The 21,533-nt window shown below is 27.7% G+C and overlaps 1 protein-coding gene across 1 annotated transcript in view; it reads left to right on the forward strand.

Moving 5' to 3' along the window:
* Positions 1-5,514: 5,514 nt before the first annotated feature.
* LOC129969119 (meteorin-like protein) overlaps positions 5,515-21,533 on the forward strand; it is a 64,336-nt gene continuing 48,317 nt past the window's right edge. The window contains exon 1 of the mRNA XM_056083534.1: positions 5,515-5,920. Within this exon, the coding sequence (XP_055939509.1) occupies positions 5,814-5,920 (107 nt within the window). The 5' untranslated portion in view covers positions 5,515-5,813. The remainder of the gene's footprint in view (positions 5,921-21,533) is intronic.

Genomic DNA, 21,533 nt, shown 5'->3' on the forward strand with positions numbered 1-21,533 from the left:
TTTCAAATTTTAATTTAATTTTTAGCAATTTATGATCATCTCTTTTATAAAGAGATTAATTTTTTTAAAAAGAATTTGAATTATATATATTTTAATATTTTTCTCTTTTATTAGGCATCATATATCGCAGACCAATTTTTTAAAACCGCTATACGAAATATTTTTGAAAACAAAAAGGGCAAAAGCATTAATGATTTAATTAAAAATTAAATAAACTTATTTTCGAAATATATTATTATTTTTCTAATTCATCACAATTCAATAATAAAAACATGAATTTATAAATTTTGTTAATAATTTAATTTTTATAAGAAAATATCAAAAAATAAATTCGCTTCACTGATAGATGCTCAAATTTCTGAATTTGGAAAGCTATCAATCGCTATTTGTTATGAATAATTTCTGTACCGAGAGATGGCGACATGAAAGAAAAGAAAATCTAAATGGAACAGGAAGTAGAAATTAATTTACTGTGTGAATTTTTCTTCCGACAGATGGCGACAGTATAGGCAAGTCTCGTAAAATTTGGCGCCAAAAGTTATCTCTGACGTCATGCAACCTCCATCTCTCCAATTGGTCAACTTACTACGAAACACTACTAGCGGCTAAATCACAACACGCTGTGTATGAGACGGACGAGTCCATTGAAAGACGAATTTTTTCATAGGGACAAGGTTTAAGAGGAAGAGACTAGTTTTTGTTTACAAAACTGTAGGAGTTCGCAAATTGTGCTCTAATTGGTAGATTTCTTTCTCACAGAATTTTCTGCGCTGCATTTTCTGCAACGAATACGTGTTTTTTAGTTTGGTTTATGTGTACTTTTTCGTCTGCTCTTTTTCAAAATGGAGAAAATAAATCTTCCAGAGAAATATAAGTATGAAGTAATTGGGATTGATAAAAATTTGGCTGTTTTCCGTATTTCCGATATTATAAATAAAGAATTAGCGTGAAGAATTAAAAATAAGACTTGAAACTCAAGCTTTTATAAGCTACCATAAAATATCTATATGCAGATATACTATATTTATTAAGATATTTCGATGACATTAAACGGTATAGAAATCATTATAATTATTATTGAATATGCATGTGCAAGAAGAGATTTATTTTTTAATTTTATATTAAAATTATTACCATTAGATGTCTATCTGCAAATGCATTATATTTATTAAGATATTTTGGATGAAATTAAATGGTATAGAAATCATTTCAATTCACACTGAATATGCATATAAAATATCACAAGAGGAGACATATTGAATCAAGAGAGATTCAAAATAAATGAATTAAAAATCAAACTATTTCTTTTGCTTATTTTTTTTAAATTTAAATATAAAATTCTTACTTTTGGCAATAAAAAAATTATTTCATTTTCTAAAATATGAAACGTTGATGGTATGTATCAAGAAACAGATAGCAGATAAATGTTGTAAAGTGGTGAGCACCAGCTGCTCCTCGAATATTTCAACTCTGGTATGGATAAAAATCGCAATATTTCTGACTTATCTTGCAATGAAGAAACAACATTCCCAATGGTTTCATTTTTTAAGGATTGCCCAGAGATTTCTGACTTTTCTTTGAGCTCTAAACTTTAAGGAAGTTCTTTTTCAGCAAACTGGAATTTTCAGAAAACAGAGAATTGAATTCTGTTTAGTTATTAACTTAATATCAAGATTTATAAATATATAAATAGTTTATATATCTCTTTTGAATACTTATTGCTTGAATTTTTGTAACACATATTTTAGGAATGGATTAAAGAATATGAACAAAAATCAGAAACAGGCATGTTCAGAAAACACACAAATCAACTTTGCGCCTTAATGTTTATAAATGTGACTTAATATGCCAGCACAATGTGCGACAATAACTAATATTTCATATTTTATTGCTTCAAATGCATTACATGTGTGATTTTAGACACTTTTTATTTTATTATTTAGATAATAACAAGGTTAGATTTAAAGTTTATTTGCATGTGGTAAGAGACATATTTGTATCTGTCTAGCTACAGATATATTTAATTGCAGCAAATTTCATTATAATAAATATTTGTATTATTCATGTTTTTTAAATTGTTTTAGTGTTATCCTTAAAAGTTTTAGAGCTTCCATACTCTGTACTATATATTGACATATATTTTTAACCAAAGTCTGATCTAAAGTTCATTTTGCTTGATATTTGGTGCCTCCCTTGTTACACAGCACTTAGCAAATGGTGCATAGTTTATATGTATTTTCCTCGTAAGGAAATATTTTTTATTTTTATTCTATTTTCAATCTTCTGATCAGTTCGATGAACAAAAGAAAATCCAGTGATTTTTTTTGTGTGTGTGCTGTTATTTGTGATCTTCACAATGCACATTTCATTAATAAGAGCACATTTTATGTTAAGAAAACATTTTAAAAATTTCAGATCTGGACCTGAATTGAATTTAAAAGCTGTACCTGATAGGCCATTTGCAGCCAATGAAGGGTTAAGAATTGAAATAAAATTTTGATTTATTTATAATTTTAATAAATTTATGATCTTTAAACACATTTGAAATATTGTTAAAATTTTTTTAAAAAATAAAGACTTTAGATTGGTTTATTATTAGTTGAAATTTTTAAAACACTACTTCATACTTTATAAATAATATTTATTTTCTTCTACTGAAATTCATCCACACTTAATGCTCTCATTATTAATAATTATATGAAAACTATTTTTACAGTTACTAAAATGTAAGAATGAAAGTAAAATTACTTGATGCTTTGCAGTTCTTAAAATTACTAATCAAAGGTAAGTTTTAATTATTTAAATTTGATTTATAATAATAACAAATAAAATATATAATAATATATAATCAAATATATGAAACATTGATGGTATTTATTGAGAAACAGATTGCAGATACTTGATGTACAGTGGTAAGCAGTGGCTTTTGAACTCTGTTATATATAAAAAAAAATCATATTTCTGCTGTATCTTACAATGCAGGAACACCATTTCCATAGTTTGGCTTTTTCAGAATTGCCCTTAAATTTCTGTCTTTTTTTTTTTTTTTTTTTAAGTTTCAAACTTTTAAAGAAGAAGAAAGTTCTTTTGTTCAGTACTTCGAAACAACCTACAAAAAAAGACCAGAAAAGTGAGCCTACTGCTATAGAAAAGGATTAGGAATAAATACAAACATGAAATTAGAAAGGTGGCACTGCCAGATAAAGTATGAAGAAAGTGGAGGAATTGTAATGAAAAGATTAGATAAATCAATCGCAGTTATTACGAATACCATCACTAAGAAACTCCTGGCAAGAGTTATATCAATAGAAAGAGGCAAGCTGGCACATAAAATGATTTCAAATCGAAAGAGACATGCCAGCAGCATAGAAATGAAAGATATTTATAGTTCTATTCAATTAAATGAAAATACATTTATTATTACGAAAACAATTGGAGAATCAATTTTTACTTAAAATGTAGAAAAAATTAATGCTACAGAATGCTGCCCAATAAAATGTGACCAATGCAATGTGTGCATACACTCTATGTCTTGCACCTGCATTGATTATTCAATAAAATTTTTAATTTGCAAACATATTCATTATATTTGTCAAAAATTAGAAACGAATGATAACTCACAACAAAATGTAGATAACATTGAAGACAATTTAATTATACATATAGATGGGAAAAAAAAGAAAATCAAGTTTGTGAGAAAAAAATGCAATAGTTACAACTCTTCAAATCACTGAAGACCTAAATATTAGGAAAAACCGAATGATTCAATATTTAAAAGAACTGCAGTCAATAATATTAGAATGGGGCACATTACATCCTCTTCCAAATGTGGAAGAAAAAATCAAAGCCATAAAAGCAAGTTTTCAGGTGGTCACTGCTTCGACTAGTAGTTCTCATAAAGAAAAGGAAATGTTAAAAGTATCCAAAGCTCCACCAAACAAACATATTAGCAAACAAAGAAAATTTATAGTAAAGAAGAAAAAAATCAAAACAAAATCATCAATAACAATTTTTCAAACTAATTATTGTATTTAAATTCAATGTTATTTTAAATTATATTAAAAATATTAGTCCTTGAGAGACTTTAATAGAAATTTTGGAAGATGTATATTTCTGTATAAATGTGTGTATTTTTTCTTTTTTATTTACATATAAATAAAGTATTTCTATTTTTTTATTTGAAATTTTTATAAATTTACAAGGACTGCCAAGTTATTAATTTAATTTAATTTCAATTTTTCTTTATTTCATTTAAAGGAGTGCAAAATAATAATAATAAAAAAAAACATGTTGACATAGATTTAAGTAATTGAATGAAAACAAGAGAATAGATATTTGAATAAACAATACAAAAAGCCTTGAGTTTCATTACAATAACAAAAAATGTGATACTTATGAATTAACAGAGAAAGATTGGCGATTCGTTGGCGATAATACGATTTTTTTTTTTTTTTTTTTTTGTATAAACAGCACATACATATGCTTGTTTCCTTCTCGTAATTTATCGCTTATAGGTTGATGCACTTTGGTGTTACATTTGAAGATTTTTGGCCCTTCCGTCGTTAATTACTATCAAAATATACTTAAAAGGGGAAAGTATTGAGTAATTCCTTAAAACATGAAAAATTAATGAATAACATAATTCTTGTATGAAAACCTATATGATATTAAAAAAAAAAATAACATCTTAATGGCAGTTTTTAATGATTGAATAAAATTTTTTAAAAAGCAATTGAGTTAAATGGTTTGAGTCCTAGTCCAACAACAATATATATATAAATATATATACTTCTTCAAAGGTAAGGGGGAAAAAAATCTTCGTAAATTACTCGTAACCTCAAAAGAAATTTAATCCACAATTAGAATATCTATAAATAACATTTAAATCGCAGAAAGAGAGCCTTTAAATGGTATTTAATCAGTAGGTAATGTACCTGCAATATATATTTTCATTCAATCGTAGTAAATTATTAGTAATATAAAATTTAACTCACTACTTAAATTTTAATTAATTTTTTATTTTAAAATTGTGTTTGAAACATTCACTAAAGTATTCTGATACAGATAAAAATGAGCTGGTAGATCAAATTGTAAATTAATTTATAATTTTGAGTTGCGTTTATTTGATAAAGTGATGGGAAATACTCGTTTTCGTTTTCGGATGCAGTATTTCTATAAAAAATTACATAACTTGAATTCTATTATTCATAAAAAAATTAAGAAAACACAGATGTGTCGATCCAAATAAATAGGCTTTAAAACAGAACAATAAAAAACTCAATCTTTAAAAAAAAAACCAATCTGCCTTTTCAATGCAGTAAGATTCCTTCAACCCTCGATTATGCTTTAACGCTTATCCAACAACATAGCTGCGGAAGAAAGCAGCAACACGGTTGCGTATGATAACCGGACTTACCTACGAATAAAATAGATTCGCCCATCCAATCCACAACCGTGTTGAGCTTTAGCCGCTAGTCGAAACACTTGTTTCCAATCCACAGCGTACGAAAAGGAAGTAAAGTGAGTTATGGGATAAATGCGATAGGTAGTCAATGTGGTTGCTCTTCAAACTCTGATTTCTTGTATTGATTGTTTTTATAGCACCACGTGTTTGCAATTCAACTCATTCTTCAATTTTTCGCCATAGACTTCGTTGGTTTTTTGCGCGTTGTGTTTATATGCGGAATAAGTACCAAAAACTTGCAAATGTCTCACAGAAGAGGAGGATTTAAGTGACAGTCACCTGTTAATGTGATGAGCGTGCATTACTGTGTGGTGTTGCAGAGGAGATGACAGTGTAGGTCAAACGGGAAATGTTACTATCTGTTTTTTCGACTTTCTTCATCGTGATTTTTCTCATTCTGAGTAATACTGGAAGAGTATGTTGTCAATCATCCGACACTTGTGATTGGGTTGGAAGGTAATAAAAATTTTGAAATTCATTATAAGGAATAAAATTATATTTTTAAAATAAAATTATTTTAGTTTAAATATAAAAATAAATAAATATATATTTTAAAAATTGTTATTTATAAGTATTTTAAAATTGTGGGATAAAGTAAAAAATATTATATATTTTCCTTTTTTTTTTTTTTTTTACAAAATAAGCAATAATGATTAATTTGATATTTTCATATGCAGTGCAACTTTGATGTTAGAATGAAATTGATAATTATGTAATTGGAAATATATTTCATAATTATAGTAATTTTTGTAAAATAATATTAAAATATCGTTTAAAGTTTATTTTTTATATAATTTTGTTGAATATTCTTTCAGAAATCATATAAAATAATTCGATTGCATCAGTTTTTATATAAAAAAAGGTTTTCTTTTTGCTTAGTTAAAAATAACTTTGAAAATATTCAAGTAATTTTAAATTTTACATCAAATGTTAAGTACACAATTTTTCGCAGTTTCTCTTTTTTATTATGTTAATAAAATCTTCAAAGTATAAATGTTTTATAATGTTAAATACATATTCTATTTTTCCTCTACCCCAAAGCATAACAGTTTTTAAATTATTATGCAATATTTTTTTTTCTCCTTGAAATATCATCTATAAAATGTTAGTCTAATAAATATGATGTTCTTATTGACGATCCCACGAGAGAAATATTTGCTAAGAATTCGGAAAATGTAGCATTGATTCGCATAGAATATTAACGAGGATTTGGATTTTCCGCGCTTTTAAGATTAACGATTTGCGAAAGCAGATATCCGTGAAAATTTCCCATTGGCAGATGTTCTCACGTTGTGGGAAAAAAAGCAGCTTCCCATGATTTTTAATTGTTCACACAACCCGCATAGTTTCCTAATGCTTACAATATGCTGAAGAAGCTGATGCGATTCCATTTGCTCTTCTTTCATTTCATTTTATTTTTTTATTTCTTTTGCTTGAGGAAATGAATTATTTGTTGGAATTAGATTCAGAACTTTTAATATTTAAATTTTACAAAGAAAATCAAAGCTACGTTTCCAAGACAAAATATTTTATTTACAAATAATATATTTTTTTTCCTGATTGATGTTTTATTTTGAATTTTAAAAGTAATTCGAGTAGACGATATTGGATTAATATTCAAGGAAACGTTTGTTAAAAGATATTGGAATATCCGGAAATAACTAGAACTTGTTTTACATGCTGCATTTTCTTAAATGCCGGATTTTACTTCCTTTAAAGTACAGTTCAATTCTATGAAAAATATTATGCAGTAAGTCTTAAAGTAATTAATTTGTAGAACCATTAACTAATATAAATACAAATGCAGGTCTTATCTTTTTTTATGTTAATACTCGGAAAATAGTATTAACAATGAAGTTCAAAACTTTGTTTAAAAATATATTTCTAAAGTATAATATTTCCTATTTTTAAATTATTACTTTTTATTTAATTTAATTTTATAAAAGTTTAATTTTGAATAAGTAATTTATCATGAGACTGAGTTGCATTGTAATTTTTATTTTATTCTATGATCGGAAAGAGCATTAAAGAATTCTTGCAAAAGTTTCATCTGTAAATTTCTAATTGATTTGGAACATGTGCATCATCTCTATGAAAATTGAATTATTCCATTTTGTCTTTTTATATGAGTCATATTGATGCTTGTCCCCAATTTAAACAATTGGATGAAACGTCAGCAAATGAATTGCTCTGTGTCAGTGCTTATTTTATTCGCTAAATTAAAAAATTGCTTTGAATTAAAAACTGTATTCAGCGTTATTAATTTTGTTTAGATTAAAAGAATTGGCTGCCTTTAATTTCATGTAAGTGTCAGCTACTTCCATTGTATTTTTTTTTTTTTCAAACGAAATGTAAATAGCTGACACGCGCCGTCTGTATAGTCGCGGATATTGTCCCATTGTTTAATGTGAATAGATGTAGCGATTAAATGTGGTTATTGCGGTTTTGTTGTGCATAGTGTATGTATATTCACTAAAAGGTGAGCTTTAAACTGGAAAATATCCTCATTTTTTAAAAAAATCTTTTATTTTTAGGAGAAATTAGTATATAGCTTTTTCTGATAAAGACAAAATGATCAAAGAAGAAATAATTTCAATGATAATAGAAGAAAAATTTATCAGCATTTTATGTTTAAAACTTGGGGGCATGTTGTTATGTATTTATTTATTTATATATATTTATTTATAAATAAACTTTTACCTTTCTTGTTTTCAGCAGAACTTACTTTATCGATATTTTTGTGTTTTTGCTTTAATTTCATGTTTACATCGAATAATTTTTAAGAATCTGAAATGTTTGGATGCTGTTATGCAATCGAAACAACGACCTAACCAAACAATGTGTTCTTTTTTGTTGAAAATTCAAGCAACTCCAATGCCACGAAATGTCTGTAACGCAACAATTAATTTTAGAAAAATGCAGCATTACTTCTATAAAATTTTGCTAGATAAACTTTACGGAGAAAATAATTTTGTTCCCAACTGCCTAACCCCCCCCCCCTTTTTTTTTATCTATTGGAAAGCAAAACTTGATAAAGGCACATAATCCTTAATATATAGCAGTACTTGCATAGATATTTTACATCGCGCAATAAAGTAAAAAAATGTCTTAACTTTGTACAAATAAGTTTAGTTTAATAGCTTATTGGTAAATACATATTATTTTCCCATGTTAGTATTACTTGATGATTATCTATATCTATACTTATAATAAAGCTCAATGTGTGTGTGTGTGTGTGTGTGTGTGTGTTGGCGCTCTACAGGCCAGGTCATTTGACATAAAGCTACCAAATTTGGTACATGTATACCTTACAGGTCGGGAATGTGCACCTGAGGTCCCTTTTTTTGAAATTTTAATTAGAATTTTAATTATTAATTAAAAACTAACTTTCCCGCCAAAAAAATCTTCCATTTTCCCCAACGCCAACTTTTTCGCCAAAAAAATCTTCCATTTTCCCCAACGCCAAATGATTTAGGCTTTAGTTCTTTTTTTCTCCCAACAGTAATGAGGCTAGGGTTAAGATTTTTCGGCGGATTATTTCAAACGATTCTGTTTATTTTCTTAATGTTTTATGCATTTAAAATTAAACATTGTTAATTAATCCATGTTTCAGATTCATTCTGAAGTACTTTTGAATTAAAATAACACAGAATAAAGGAAATTAAAAATGTCTAATCTGCATAGCGTTACCCCAACTGGCGTAGAAAAATTCACGCATTTGCGTTACCGTAAAAGGCGAAGAAAATTCACGCATGCGCACTGTGTTCTGATTGTTGGCATGGCAACCATTATCAACGGACGATTTAAATTACTTTTAGGTTAGTTGTATGCTTTTGTAAGTAAATTGTATTTATGTTAGTTATATATTTTTTGTATATGCTTATAGTTTTAAGTACATCGTTTTTTAAGTAGTTTTTTTTAACCTGTTTACAATGATTTAAATTATTTTTAGGTTAGTTGCATGCTTTTGTAATTAAATTGTATTTATGTTAGTTATATATATATTTTTATATATGCTTATAGTTTTAAGTACGTCGTTTTTTAAGTAGTTTTTTTTAACCTGTTTTCAATGATTTAAATTATTTTTAGGTTAGTTGCATGCTTTTGTAATTAAATTGTATTTATGTTAGTTATATATATTTTTTATATATGCTTATAGTTTTAAGTGCATCGTTTTTTAAGTAGTTTTTTTAGACCTGTTTTCGACCGATTATTTTAAACGATTCATTTTATTTTCTTAGTGTTTGATGCATTTAAAATGAAACATTGTTAATGAATCGATCCATTCATGATGAATCTGAGAAAATTTTGTTGACAAATTCTTGAGATATTACATAAATAAGAAAGATATTCTTTAGTGCCCATAAAGTTTAAACGCTCAGTGACTCTATTATCAGTAATCATATTATTAAAAAAATGCTTTGTTTCAGTAAAAAAATATTATTATATTAATTGCAGATTAATCCTTTACACTTTAATTTAAAGCATAAATTCTACGAGGGGTAACAGAAAATGAGAGAGATACATATCACGTTATGACTGAAGGCCTTTATAATATTATGAGTGAATTATACGACTATCAAAATTTGAAGTTTTAAAATATTTTGCTGAAGAATCTATTAAAGTTGGAATTGCATAAAATATTTAATTATTAAAATTTTAACGAACATTAAGATTGGCGAACCGGCTGGTCGCCAAAGGCGGCTAGTTGTAAATAAAAATTTTCTGTTACTGTATTTGGCTAGACTGTTCTCAGAAATTTTTACACACTTTATTTTGATGTATGCAAGAAGTATTACTTTTTGATTATTGTAAATCAAAATCATCTTTTATTCTACTGTATATGGTTAGATTGCTCTCAGAATTTTGATGCATGTAAGAAAATGTGATCCTTTTGCAAAATATCACCTTTATGTAGAAAACGCATGAAAAAAATTATTAATAAAGGGTTAGTTAGAATTAAAAGACCCCTGATGAATACAAGAAATAGTCAGTGGTACTGCGGACGTCATGTATCAGAGGTATACATTTCAAAACGAATGATGCAAATAAATAAAATAAGAAATACAGAAATATAATTATCTTTATTTATTTTTTCTGTTCCTAACTTTTTCATATTGAAGGAATAATTTGGTTGGCCTTTGATCTGAAGGATTTTCGTTAATATTTGTTGCAGCTCTTTTTATCATTTGTAATTAATATGCTTCCACTGTGATTGATTATTAATTTAATTACAATTCATTATAATTTAATTCGTTTCAACAATTAAATTTGAATTACATATATTATAAGAATTTTGTGCTTAAGTTTTCCTGTACATTTATTTAACACTAGTCTCCTTTGGTGAACAGTTGGTTCGCCGAGAATATTGGTTATATTTCATTTCAGTTAAACCGTCAAGTGTAACTTTGTCATGATTTCATCAAATTGTTGTTATTAAAACCGCGCTATTTTATTTGTCTTTCGTATGTTCTTAGTGTATATGAACTATTCTTAAAGAGACCGATCCCATGACCACATGGAACGATTAAAAACATAATTGTAATATTCAACTATCTTTTAAATTCCATTGCATTGTAGCTTCACTTTTTTATTCGCTTTGTAAACTACAAGATTATAACGCAATCCTTTTTTAACTTTCAACAATAGACGAAAATCACGCGAATAAATATTTGATGGAATATTGAAAACAGTTTGAATTGCAGAGTAAAAATGGAATCTATTTTTAAAAATAACTAGACTTTTTTTTTTTTTTTTTTTTTTTTTTTGAAAAGCTATAAAATTCATATTTTTGCTATGGTATTTTCAAAAATTATCGCGGAAAAACCTGCAAGTTTAGCTTAATTTTTTTTTAATTAAATAAAAAAAAATGCTCTGAGAGTGAAAATGAAATGTTCATGTTTCAACGTTCACCAATTAATACACTTTTCTTAAAGCTGATGAATCACAAAACTTGATAAATTATCTTGTTCTAAAAATTCATATTGGATCAAGATAAAAATATGAATTGTCTAAGAATTCGAATTAAATAAAATTTGGTTCCATTGGCATGATGGTAAATGATAAATTCAAGAGACTGCATAAAAACTAGAATTATCAAAGAATTCGAATTAGTCAAATACTATTATAAATGTCAAAAATCAACTTAGTTATTACCTTTTGAAGGGAAGAGAGTTGACCTCCAGATTGTTACAATTTTGTCTACGAAGTGTTAAGATAATAGCTCATCGTTTTTTACACAATCGCACCAATTCCTGTTCTTCGGTGTTGTAGGCGTAGCTATCCGTCATTAACTGCCATTTTGCTGACAAATGAATTCCGAAGTCGAGAAACTGATCGATTCGAATTGTATCCTCTGGCAGCCCATCCATCAAGAATTCGAAGTGTGAAGTTAATCGGTTGCAGCTGCTGCAATTGACTTTCAAGAATGGATTAATTTTTCAATCATATCCTGAGAAAACGATTTTTTTAGAACTTAATGGTAGAATTTTTCTGTAGATGACATGATGTTTTCCCAATATATTTAAATGAAGAAAATATGTATTATTTTTACAACATCGGAACGAGTTATTCTTGAAGGGAAAAAAACTCGACGTAGAAGGTTTTAAATTAAAACTTGTTTGCAAATTCGTATTTTCAACGAATTGCAAATTCGTTTGCAAATTCTTATGTAGTTAAAAGAATAATTGAACTTCAGCTACTTTTTGTTCTGTTGAAATTCGAACTTGTGGCGAATCGGTAAGAATAATTTAAATTAAGATGTTTATTCCTTTGTTAAAATTCATTTAATAAACCTTTTTCCCTTAGGCACGATTGATTATTATTTGGCAAAGCAAGCTGTATTTTGATTTAAACTAGTAAAAATTAAATAAATAAAGTAATATAGAAATAAAAATTCTTGTAATTTTGTAATATGAAATTAGTTTTAGAACTATTCGATGGTCAGTCGGCATCGAAAAATAGACGTATCATTTCCATCGAATGACTAATGTTAACCGCAATGTGAGTTTAGAAAGTTTGTCCTTGCCAATTTTCTTCAACCGATCAGTAATAGCTGAAGTTTTTTTGAAGTGAATCATGGACACGTCAGATGTTAATAATGACAGTTTGTGTATTTTTGCTGTTTGGAGTAGGTACCATTAAAGGACTCCTAGTACATAATCAATTAACAACGCAGATATACTGCATCAATTTAATATTTGAATTCATTATATTTTCTTAGAAGAGAAAAAAGAACTGAATTTATAATATTAACATATCGTACAGTTAAAAATTAAGAGACTCGACAGTGATGTCACAGAACAAACATTATCTGAAGAGTTAAATTTTATAATTTGAATTTCTTTCTTGTGTTTATTTGTTAGCGCTGTATTTCATTTTTAGCTTTCACATTCAAAGTTATTAACTACCCCCCCCCTCTTTTTTTTTTTTTTTTTTTTTGCATTCTCAAGAGTATGAGCATAGTGCGGGATAATTCTAATTTACAATACATAAAAAGTGAGAAGTGACCGCAACATAATTGAAATACAAAATATGTATTGTTATACGATATACGTGTAGTTAAAGCGCTATAAAATTAAACAGCTATCGTTAAAAATTTATATTTTTAATGTAGGAATAACAGTTACTAATATTTTTATCAAAATCTCATTTCAATTATTTTTAAATGCATTTCAATAATATTTAGTGCTATTTAAATGGGTGTAATGACACAGCGTGCAATTTTTCTCCTCCTTTCTCTTTCAAATGTAATTAAGCAGATGACATGCAGCTGTTAAAATTGTTTCGATATTTATTACTAATAACAAGTTTGATTTGTCCTGTGTCACTAAAAAAAATGTCTATATCGTAATCAATTAAGGACTTGCTAGTTAATATGCATAATGATAACATTTTTGTTAATTTTTTCATATTGTAATATCATAAGAAAAACATTATAATAAAACCTCCCAAAAGATTTTAATTCTAAGAACGTTTTCCAAGATGCTGCACGAACGAAACATTATTTGACCTTTGTTATAAATTCATTTATTCCATCTAATCTCTGAAGCCTGCTGTAATATGCACTCTGTCATATCAACAGTCTTAATTAATATAAGGCTTCTCAATTATTTTGTCTTAGGATAACATGAAAAAGAAAAATGAACGATATGTCTTGATACGAAACTTAGTGTCCACTTTTCCTTGAAAAATAAACATCTGTTCTTCGTATGCACCGCGCTCTCTTTTCTGCCTTCCCGATTGTAAATAAAATGGCGATATTCTAGCAATTCACTTTATCAACACTCGACGGATGTTATCTGAGTTGTTGACGCGTTGATTACTGCAGTGTTGCACAAGATACCACGTTTCTGAGTCATTCAATAAACCCCGTCAAATAAATAATTTGTATGCATTCGTGTTCTTTCTGGATTTTGTTTCTTGTCGGCGCTTGGAGAAGGAATGAAAGTGGGCTTTCTGAATTTTTATTTTTAGCTTACATACTAAATACAAGCATTTTTTTTAATACCGACAAATTTGTGCATTAATCCATTTATATATAATCGCGTTGGGTGTTTTTTTAGCTGCTTTTTGGAGATTTCAAACCTCTTACAAGTTTATTTCGATTGTACCAAATATGAAATTGAATTTTATATACTTTACGTTTTAGAAAAGTAATTTATATACAAATTGGATTTCCTTGGGCATAATTTGGATAATGTATTTAAAATAAATATAAGTAAAACTAATATCTGTTTACATATTAGACAAGTATAAGTACAAGATTTTAAAAGTATTTTCACAAAATAATGAAAAATTTTATTTCATGAGGTTTTTATTGTTTATAATCTGTATACATAGAATTAGCTAAGTATTTTCAAAGCGTGATCATTGCGCAAAAAAATGTCACTTGCATTCCAAATATTTTTATTTTGTATTCTTTTTAAAAATAAATTTTTTCTCTTTGCATATAAATGGTTTGTAATGCAGTTTGATATTCAAAGACAAAATGTGGTAGTAAATTTTTAACTTAACAACGTTAAAACTTAATACAACTGTTGCTAAAATTGACCTATTTTCTTATCAAAATCGAGCCAATTTCTTGAACATGTTACTACTAATCAGCTGTTAGGGGGGGGGGGAGGTTGCTTTATACGTGAAAAACAGCTTAATGGTCGCTTAATCATTAAATGCTTTTTATTTTAAGTATTATTTTCTAATTTTCTGTGAGTGTTTATTAGTTTCTACATTTAATTACAATATGGGTATGTGCTTGAGAAGTGAGAAGATAAAATTTTTACATCTCATAACAAATAACTTCGCTTTGACTTGACAAAAAAAAAAAAAAAAAAAAATGCACACTTGTTTTTGTTTTTTCGATTTATTATATGCTTAACTTAACTAAACGTAGATTATTTTCTTGTCTTTAGCTATACTACAAATGATATCCTGAACCTCTCAAGAACATGCGGATTATCAAAATGTACTGATTCGCCGTTGACAATTTTAAGAATAACTTTTTAAAATTTGAAATGAACTGTGAAACTTTCGACTGTAACAGTGGACAGCAGATAAAGAACAATATTTATACAATATAAACGAAACTTTGAATAGACTCGTCAAGAACAAAATGTACGAAACACTTCTGGAGAAATCTTGTTGGGTATATATTTCAATAGCTTTTCAACGTTTGTTCAGATAAAGTTTCAATGATTTGTGTTCTTTATTGATAAGTTTCCCTTTATTATTATTAATAATAATAATCGATTTTATCCTAGTTCTTAAGGAATTTTGGTTTCCTTAGATTTTTAAAAATTGGTTACTGATGCAATAAATTAGAAATATTGCCAGTATCTGTCTTGTATGTGCAGTCTTTGACATTAAACCTTAAAGAAAACGTCTCCAATTTAGATTGCTAAGTATGATTTACTTTAATCAAGGTCATTTTATTTTTATATTTAATAAAATTCGAGAACACTTGTTGAAGATAATAAAATGTTGACATTTATTACCTTAATTTGTTGGAAATTTTTTATATATGCATAAGTAAATAGATAGATAAAATTTGATCTAATAATTATAATTGTGCACATTTTTTTAAAAAAATTTCAATTAGAAATTATTACAATTTTGAAAACATAATACTGTAAAGCACCGTTTATATATCTTTCAAGAGACCGACGAGAAACGATGCAAATGAAAAGACACCCAGTAAAAATTTTAATAAACCTCTGTGACCGTTTAAATATCTTTCAAAAAACCGACGAGAAACGATGCAAATGAAAAGACACCCAGTTAAAATTTTAATAAACCTCTGTGATAGTTAAAAGTTTTTTGTTACAAATGGAAATTTATTTCTAAATAATAATTTTAAAAGTTCTTTTTTTTTGTTTTATTTTTAAAACTCAACCATTATATAATATTTAATATTGAGAACAATAAATAAATTGTAAAATTAAATATTAAACGGAATGAAAAAAATCACACTTTTATAGCAGTTCTTGAGTATAAATTATAAAACAATATTTTCATTGAGAGTGCTTTATGTTTTCGAGACATTTTAGGTTTTTTATGAAACAAATGTATAGCAATACAGAAAATTGGGAAGAAAAAAAAATTGATGCTAATAGGCATAGGAATTCGAATAATCCACTTATCTGAAACTCTAGTACAAAATGACTGTTCCAGTGTCCTTATCCCATTCAACAAATGTGATGTTTCCAGATATTCGATTCTTCGTATATTCGTGTTTTTTGTTGTTGTTTTTTTTAAGTCAGATAAGAAATAGGGATTTTGAAAAGTAAAGTAGCTGGCAACTTAGTAGGAAAATTTTACCCTTCTCTAGGGACAGAGAAGTCGATTAATAATTTTGCATCGCATAAACGAAGTATTTTCTCATTATAAAGGTTGCAAAGAAGTGGGGGGGGGGGGAATCGGAATTTTGCTGAAGCGACGTATAAAAGAAATTTATAAATATTACTATATTTATATGTTATGATATATAAATGTAATAATAATTACATAATACACTATGCACTATATTACCGTATTTGCATAGTATTTTTTAGTTTTTCTTTAAAGTAAAGAATGGTAAATAAATTTCAATTTTTAAAGCAAAGCTGACGCGCGCTTTTCAGTTTAATATGAAAGTGTATCTATCATCCTTAGTTTGACATTCATAACTAATTCTCAGATGAATATTGAAATTTCTGTAAGATTTTATCAGCATTTCTGTTTCATTATATTCAAATTTAATTAATAAATAGTTTTGAATATTTTTCCTTTTCGAAATAAATATTTTTAGAATAAGTGTTCTTTTTCCTTTTGATTTCTAGTTACGAGAATATTCGTATTTTCCTTTCTTTCTTTCTTTTCTTTTTTTTTTTTTTTCATTTTATTTTGTTTGAGATATGAAAGCAATTTTTAGAAGTTATAGCTAGCTTTGTACTGTATATTTTTTAAATTCAAGTTGCATAAATCATATTACATTAGGTTTTCGTTCTGTGACTAAAGAATTATTTTAAGTTTCCTTTTCTAAGAATTGACCATTTTCTGTTTGAAAGCAAAACCAGAATTGTTTTTGTTTTCTTCATACGAAGTGGTAATATAAACAATTCAACGTCACGTATGTTTTAGGAAAATGAAGAAAAATCTTTAACGAAATTTTTGTTTATTCTACGATTTAAATCATATAATCATCCGAATGCTATCAACATTTTTAAAAAAGGAAAAGATATAACCTAGGTAAAATAGTAGAAAATCGTGATCGAGAATATTTAAAGCGATCATTTCTGTTTCGTCTGCAGACGATACCGGTTTGCTTTTTACTTCTAGGGAAATTGACAACTTTTTATAAATGTTTATTCTTTTTTTTATCCTTCTTTTTTTCTTTCTTCGCCTTCCTATTTTGTTTTCGATGCTGCAGGTTGTTCTGAAGCATCACAGTCACGGTTTGCAGTGCTACTCCCCCTTATGGAGCATGCGCTATGGTTTTTGCCCCCTGGCTATCGCTCCAATTCTTCCTCGTGTCAGATTTTCATTTTGCTTCTCACGGGAAACCGAAATGCATTCCGAAGCAAAGGGTCGAAGGTACGGGAGAATTAAATGTGTACTTTCGGGATGGTCAACGTATGATTATTCAGCTTTTCTTCTTCTGTCTATTCCTTTTTTTTTTTTTTTCTTTTGCTTTTTTTATTGACGACAGTTTATGTTTAGGGAAGTGAAAGAGACATTAATCTGGCAACACTAATTTGATGTCTTTTTAATTGCTCTTTTCCTTGTTTTGATTTTTTTTATCAGTCAAGGTTCTCATTTTATATTTTTTATATAATATTTATTGTTTATTTGTTTCTTTTAGATATTGTTTTTCCTTTATGAATATTCAGTTTTACCAATGAATATTCAGTTTTTTTTCCAACCAATAACTTGGTTGTTAACTGTATTTATTATATTATAATAATAACGCCAACATTGTTTTATGCGACACTTCTGAATAGAATAATTAATTTAGAAATTAAAGCTACTCCGAAACACTCAAAGGCATCTCGAGAATGTTTCAGAATTTCATTTATGTTCCCCATTTTAGGTGTATCATAAAGAGTTTTGAACATTTTTTAAAAATTGTTATCCGCCTTTGAGAATCAGCTTAATGATGGTTAAAAGTTTCAGATCATCATTTTATGCGTAAATTAATAGTATTGGTTCTTCGGTTAAGTTTGAACTTTACGTGTAATTTTGTTGAATTTATTATTAGGTGTTGTTTTAGGAATCGCATACCATTCTATTATTTTTGAATCACTGTCTCCACATTTAAAATCTTAATTTTTAATTTGAAATGGTGATTTAACTTCAACTAATTTTTCTTTAATCGATATATTCTTAAAAAATATTTGAAAATATTTGTTTTAACTAATTAAAATTCTTTAGAAATATGCACAATAATTTGTTGATGCTACATTAAATGTAATAAGCCCTACCGATGACTGGGTAACCATGGTGGAAGGTATGTCGTCAGTAGCAGTGGCATATGTTAAAGCAATATTGAAATGGACCTTCGAGTCCAGTATCAAATTGAAACTATATTTGATGAATTCGTTCTGTCTGCTTTGTCTAAGAACGTGAACAAGAATATGATCAAAATAATACAGTCTCGAGATTTTGATGAATTCATTCACTAATCCACTGAATGCATTTCTATATATATTTGCCTCTGTACTTATAGACACGACTATTTAACAATGAAAACAGCAATACTCATGAAATCTTATGAGTGGTCTTTACATTAAAATTAGAAATCTGCAAATTTCCAATGAAATTCATCAAAGGAAAGATTGCCTATTTGGCTATTTATCTGTATGTTTTTACGGTAATCTTAAGATAGAGAATAAAAATGTGAAATTACTCAAAAAATTATTTATTTGTGTCACATTTTGGATCAATATGATAAATGAGAAGATATACTGCACTAAAATAAAACTTGAATTTCTTCTTTATAGGTATATCGCAACTAAACTCTAATCGCATTATTTTTCGGAAGTATCCGTATTAAAAATTCTAAGGTAGAATATTTCAGTTTTATTCATGTTCAGAATTCTCATTCTGTATTGCATACATAATATGGAAAACTATTATGAAATAATATTTTATAGATTTAAAAAAAACTTGAAATATTTCTAAACTGTTTAAAGTTTCTTTTTTTTTTAAATTAATTATTGGGAGAATATTCATTTATTCATTATTTTGAAAAACCATTCTATTGAAATTATGATATAAATATAAAATAATTGTGAAATTTTTGCGTTTAAGTTACAGTTTATTTCTAATTATAAGTAAGAATTTTACGAGAAATTAATATATCATTTTGACTTTTTTTATCATCTTTCTTCGCTGTTTACATACATTTTCATTTACCAATGTAGAAACATTTCGGTGAACTACATCAGTTTGGAGGTTCCATCAGTTCATTCTCTAATATATACGTTAGCATAATTTTTGAAGCAGAGTCGTGGCCGAAGACAGAAAAGACACTTTGAATTTTTAACTTCGGTTTTTTTTTTTTTTTTGCGCCATCCCGGGAGGCATGATTTTGTGTACAAGCAGAAGAACAACATAAAACAAAATGAGGAAAAGCTGATGAAAATTTTATCCCTGTGAATATATATTGTGAGATTTTAATAGGGATTTCTTGCACGCATCGACCACAGGTAAGGGAATCATAGAGATCTTTTAGAAGAATTTGTTAAAGTCAGCAATATTTTATCCCTTCACTCGGAGTGTGGGAATTTGTCGGCTTTTAGCCGATTACACAATTTTAGAACTCGTGTTGAATTAATTAAATAGAAAAAGTGGAATGGGATCAGGAAATAAGAGAATGTTTTAAAATAAAATTGGTAAATATGTGCTTAATTGAGCTAAAAATTAAGAAATTAATTAAGTTTAGATTAGATTGTAAAATGTCATTTTATATATATTAAACAAACTGTAGGGCAGAACATTTCCATTCATGTAACGAATTCTTATTCATTATTGTATAATTTGGGGACTATTATGAAATAATTCTTTAGAACATGAAAATTTAACATTAAATTTTTCAAAATATTAGCTTGTTAGTCCTTTATTATAATTATTATTACTATCATATTAGTTAATTTGTCTGTTTAAATCTTGATATAACAGAATTGTGCAATTTCCATGTGACAATTTATTTATAACTATAAACATGAATATTACGTGAAATCACTACATCGCTGTGATCTTTTCTTCACACGTTTTCATTTACTTCAACTCCACTAAGTACATGAGCTAGAAGGTTTGGGCTTTATCTCTGAAGGGGGAGTATCTTTCTTTATAGAGCAGACGTGCCGTAGCGTCCTGAACAAACACCGAAAGTCACGCGCTTTCTAATCCTAACCCGACATTTTATTTACTTTTGACGGAGAGTCCTGCACTTTTGTAATCTTTATGGTGTCAAGGCTCTGCTGCGATCGGGGCTTTTACTGGAAAAGGCGATAAAAGATCTTCTATATTTAGAGATATGTGGAAATGAACCCACTGAAGTCGTTTTATGTAATATTTTTTATTGCATGGTCGATTTGCATATCTGTTTTTGAAGTGCACAATAGTTTAGGAAATATAAATCAATTCGTGTTCTGCTCTGTTTTTAATAGTTCTCTTCTGGTTTGTTTTTCTTATTTATAATGCTCTGTTAATTTTGTATTTAAAAAATATATTCATCGTCATTAATCCAGCCACGGAAAATGCTGTCAGATCGCATCTCTTGTGTGTATTATGAGACCCCTCTTTTAATAAATGGATCCATTTCGTTTCACGTTTCATAACTTTTTAACTTAAACATTCCTATTTATTTATTTTTTATAATTATTTTAGTAACTTTGTGCAAAATATGCACGTTTTTATTTTCTTATTTATTAGGACTCATGGCTGCAACAGCATCCACTTTTATATACTATTTTATTTTAAGTTAACGCTGATTTCTTATTCAATCAAAACTTTCTTCAACGAAGACCTCTCATAACGAACTATATTTTGAAGAAGGATTGTCTAGGAGACACCTTGACGTCTCATGTAGGATCAACCTATATCAGTTTATGTTGTGCGCATTTGAAGAGAAATTTATATCTACATAAAAGAAGTTTTGACCAGATAGCGTTGTCGAATGCGATTCCGAAGACATTGAGCAAACGTCTGCGGAGCTTCATTACCAGACGAGATTATGTCTCTGGCCAACATTTTGCGGTCAGGGATGGATAGCTACGACATCGATTAGCTAATAGAAGAACATAACTAAAATTATCGAAGAATTTATAGAACTGTATTCTGTGTCACAAGAAAGGTTATTTTGTCAGTAGAGAAAAAATTATTGACTCAACCGAGCAACAAACTTCCAGTGAAATAAGGATGGTGCTGAAAGCGAGAAAAATTATTGCATCGTACGTTTAGAAAAATACGTTAGAAGCATCGTCCTAATGTCGGTAAATTTGCTCACTACAAACTCATTTTTGCAAAAATTTGAAGCTTAGCCAAATATAAGTATCTTCAGATATTTGTTTTAAAAAAAAAAGCATTCATT

Source organism: Argiope bruennichi, chromosome 5 (assembly GCF_947563725.1).
Source record: "Argiope bruennichi chromosome 5, qqArgBrue1.1, whole genome shotgun sequence".
Taxonomy (NCBI): domain Eukaryota; kingdom Metazoa; phylum Arthropoda; class Arachnida; order Araneae; family Araneidae; genus Argiope; species Argiope bruennichi.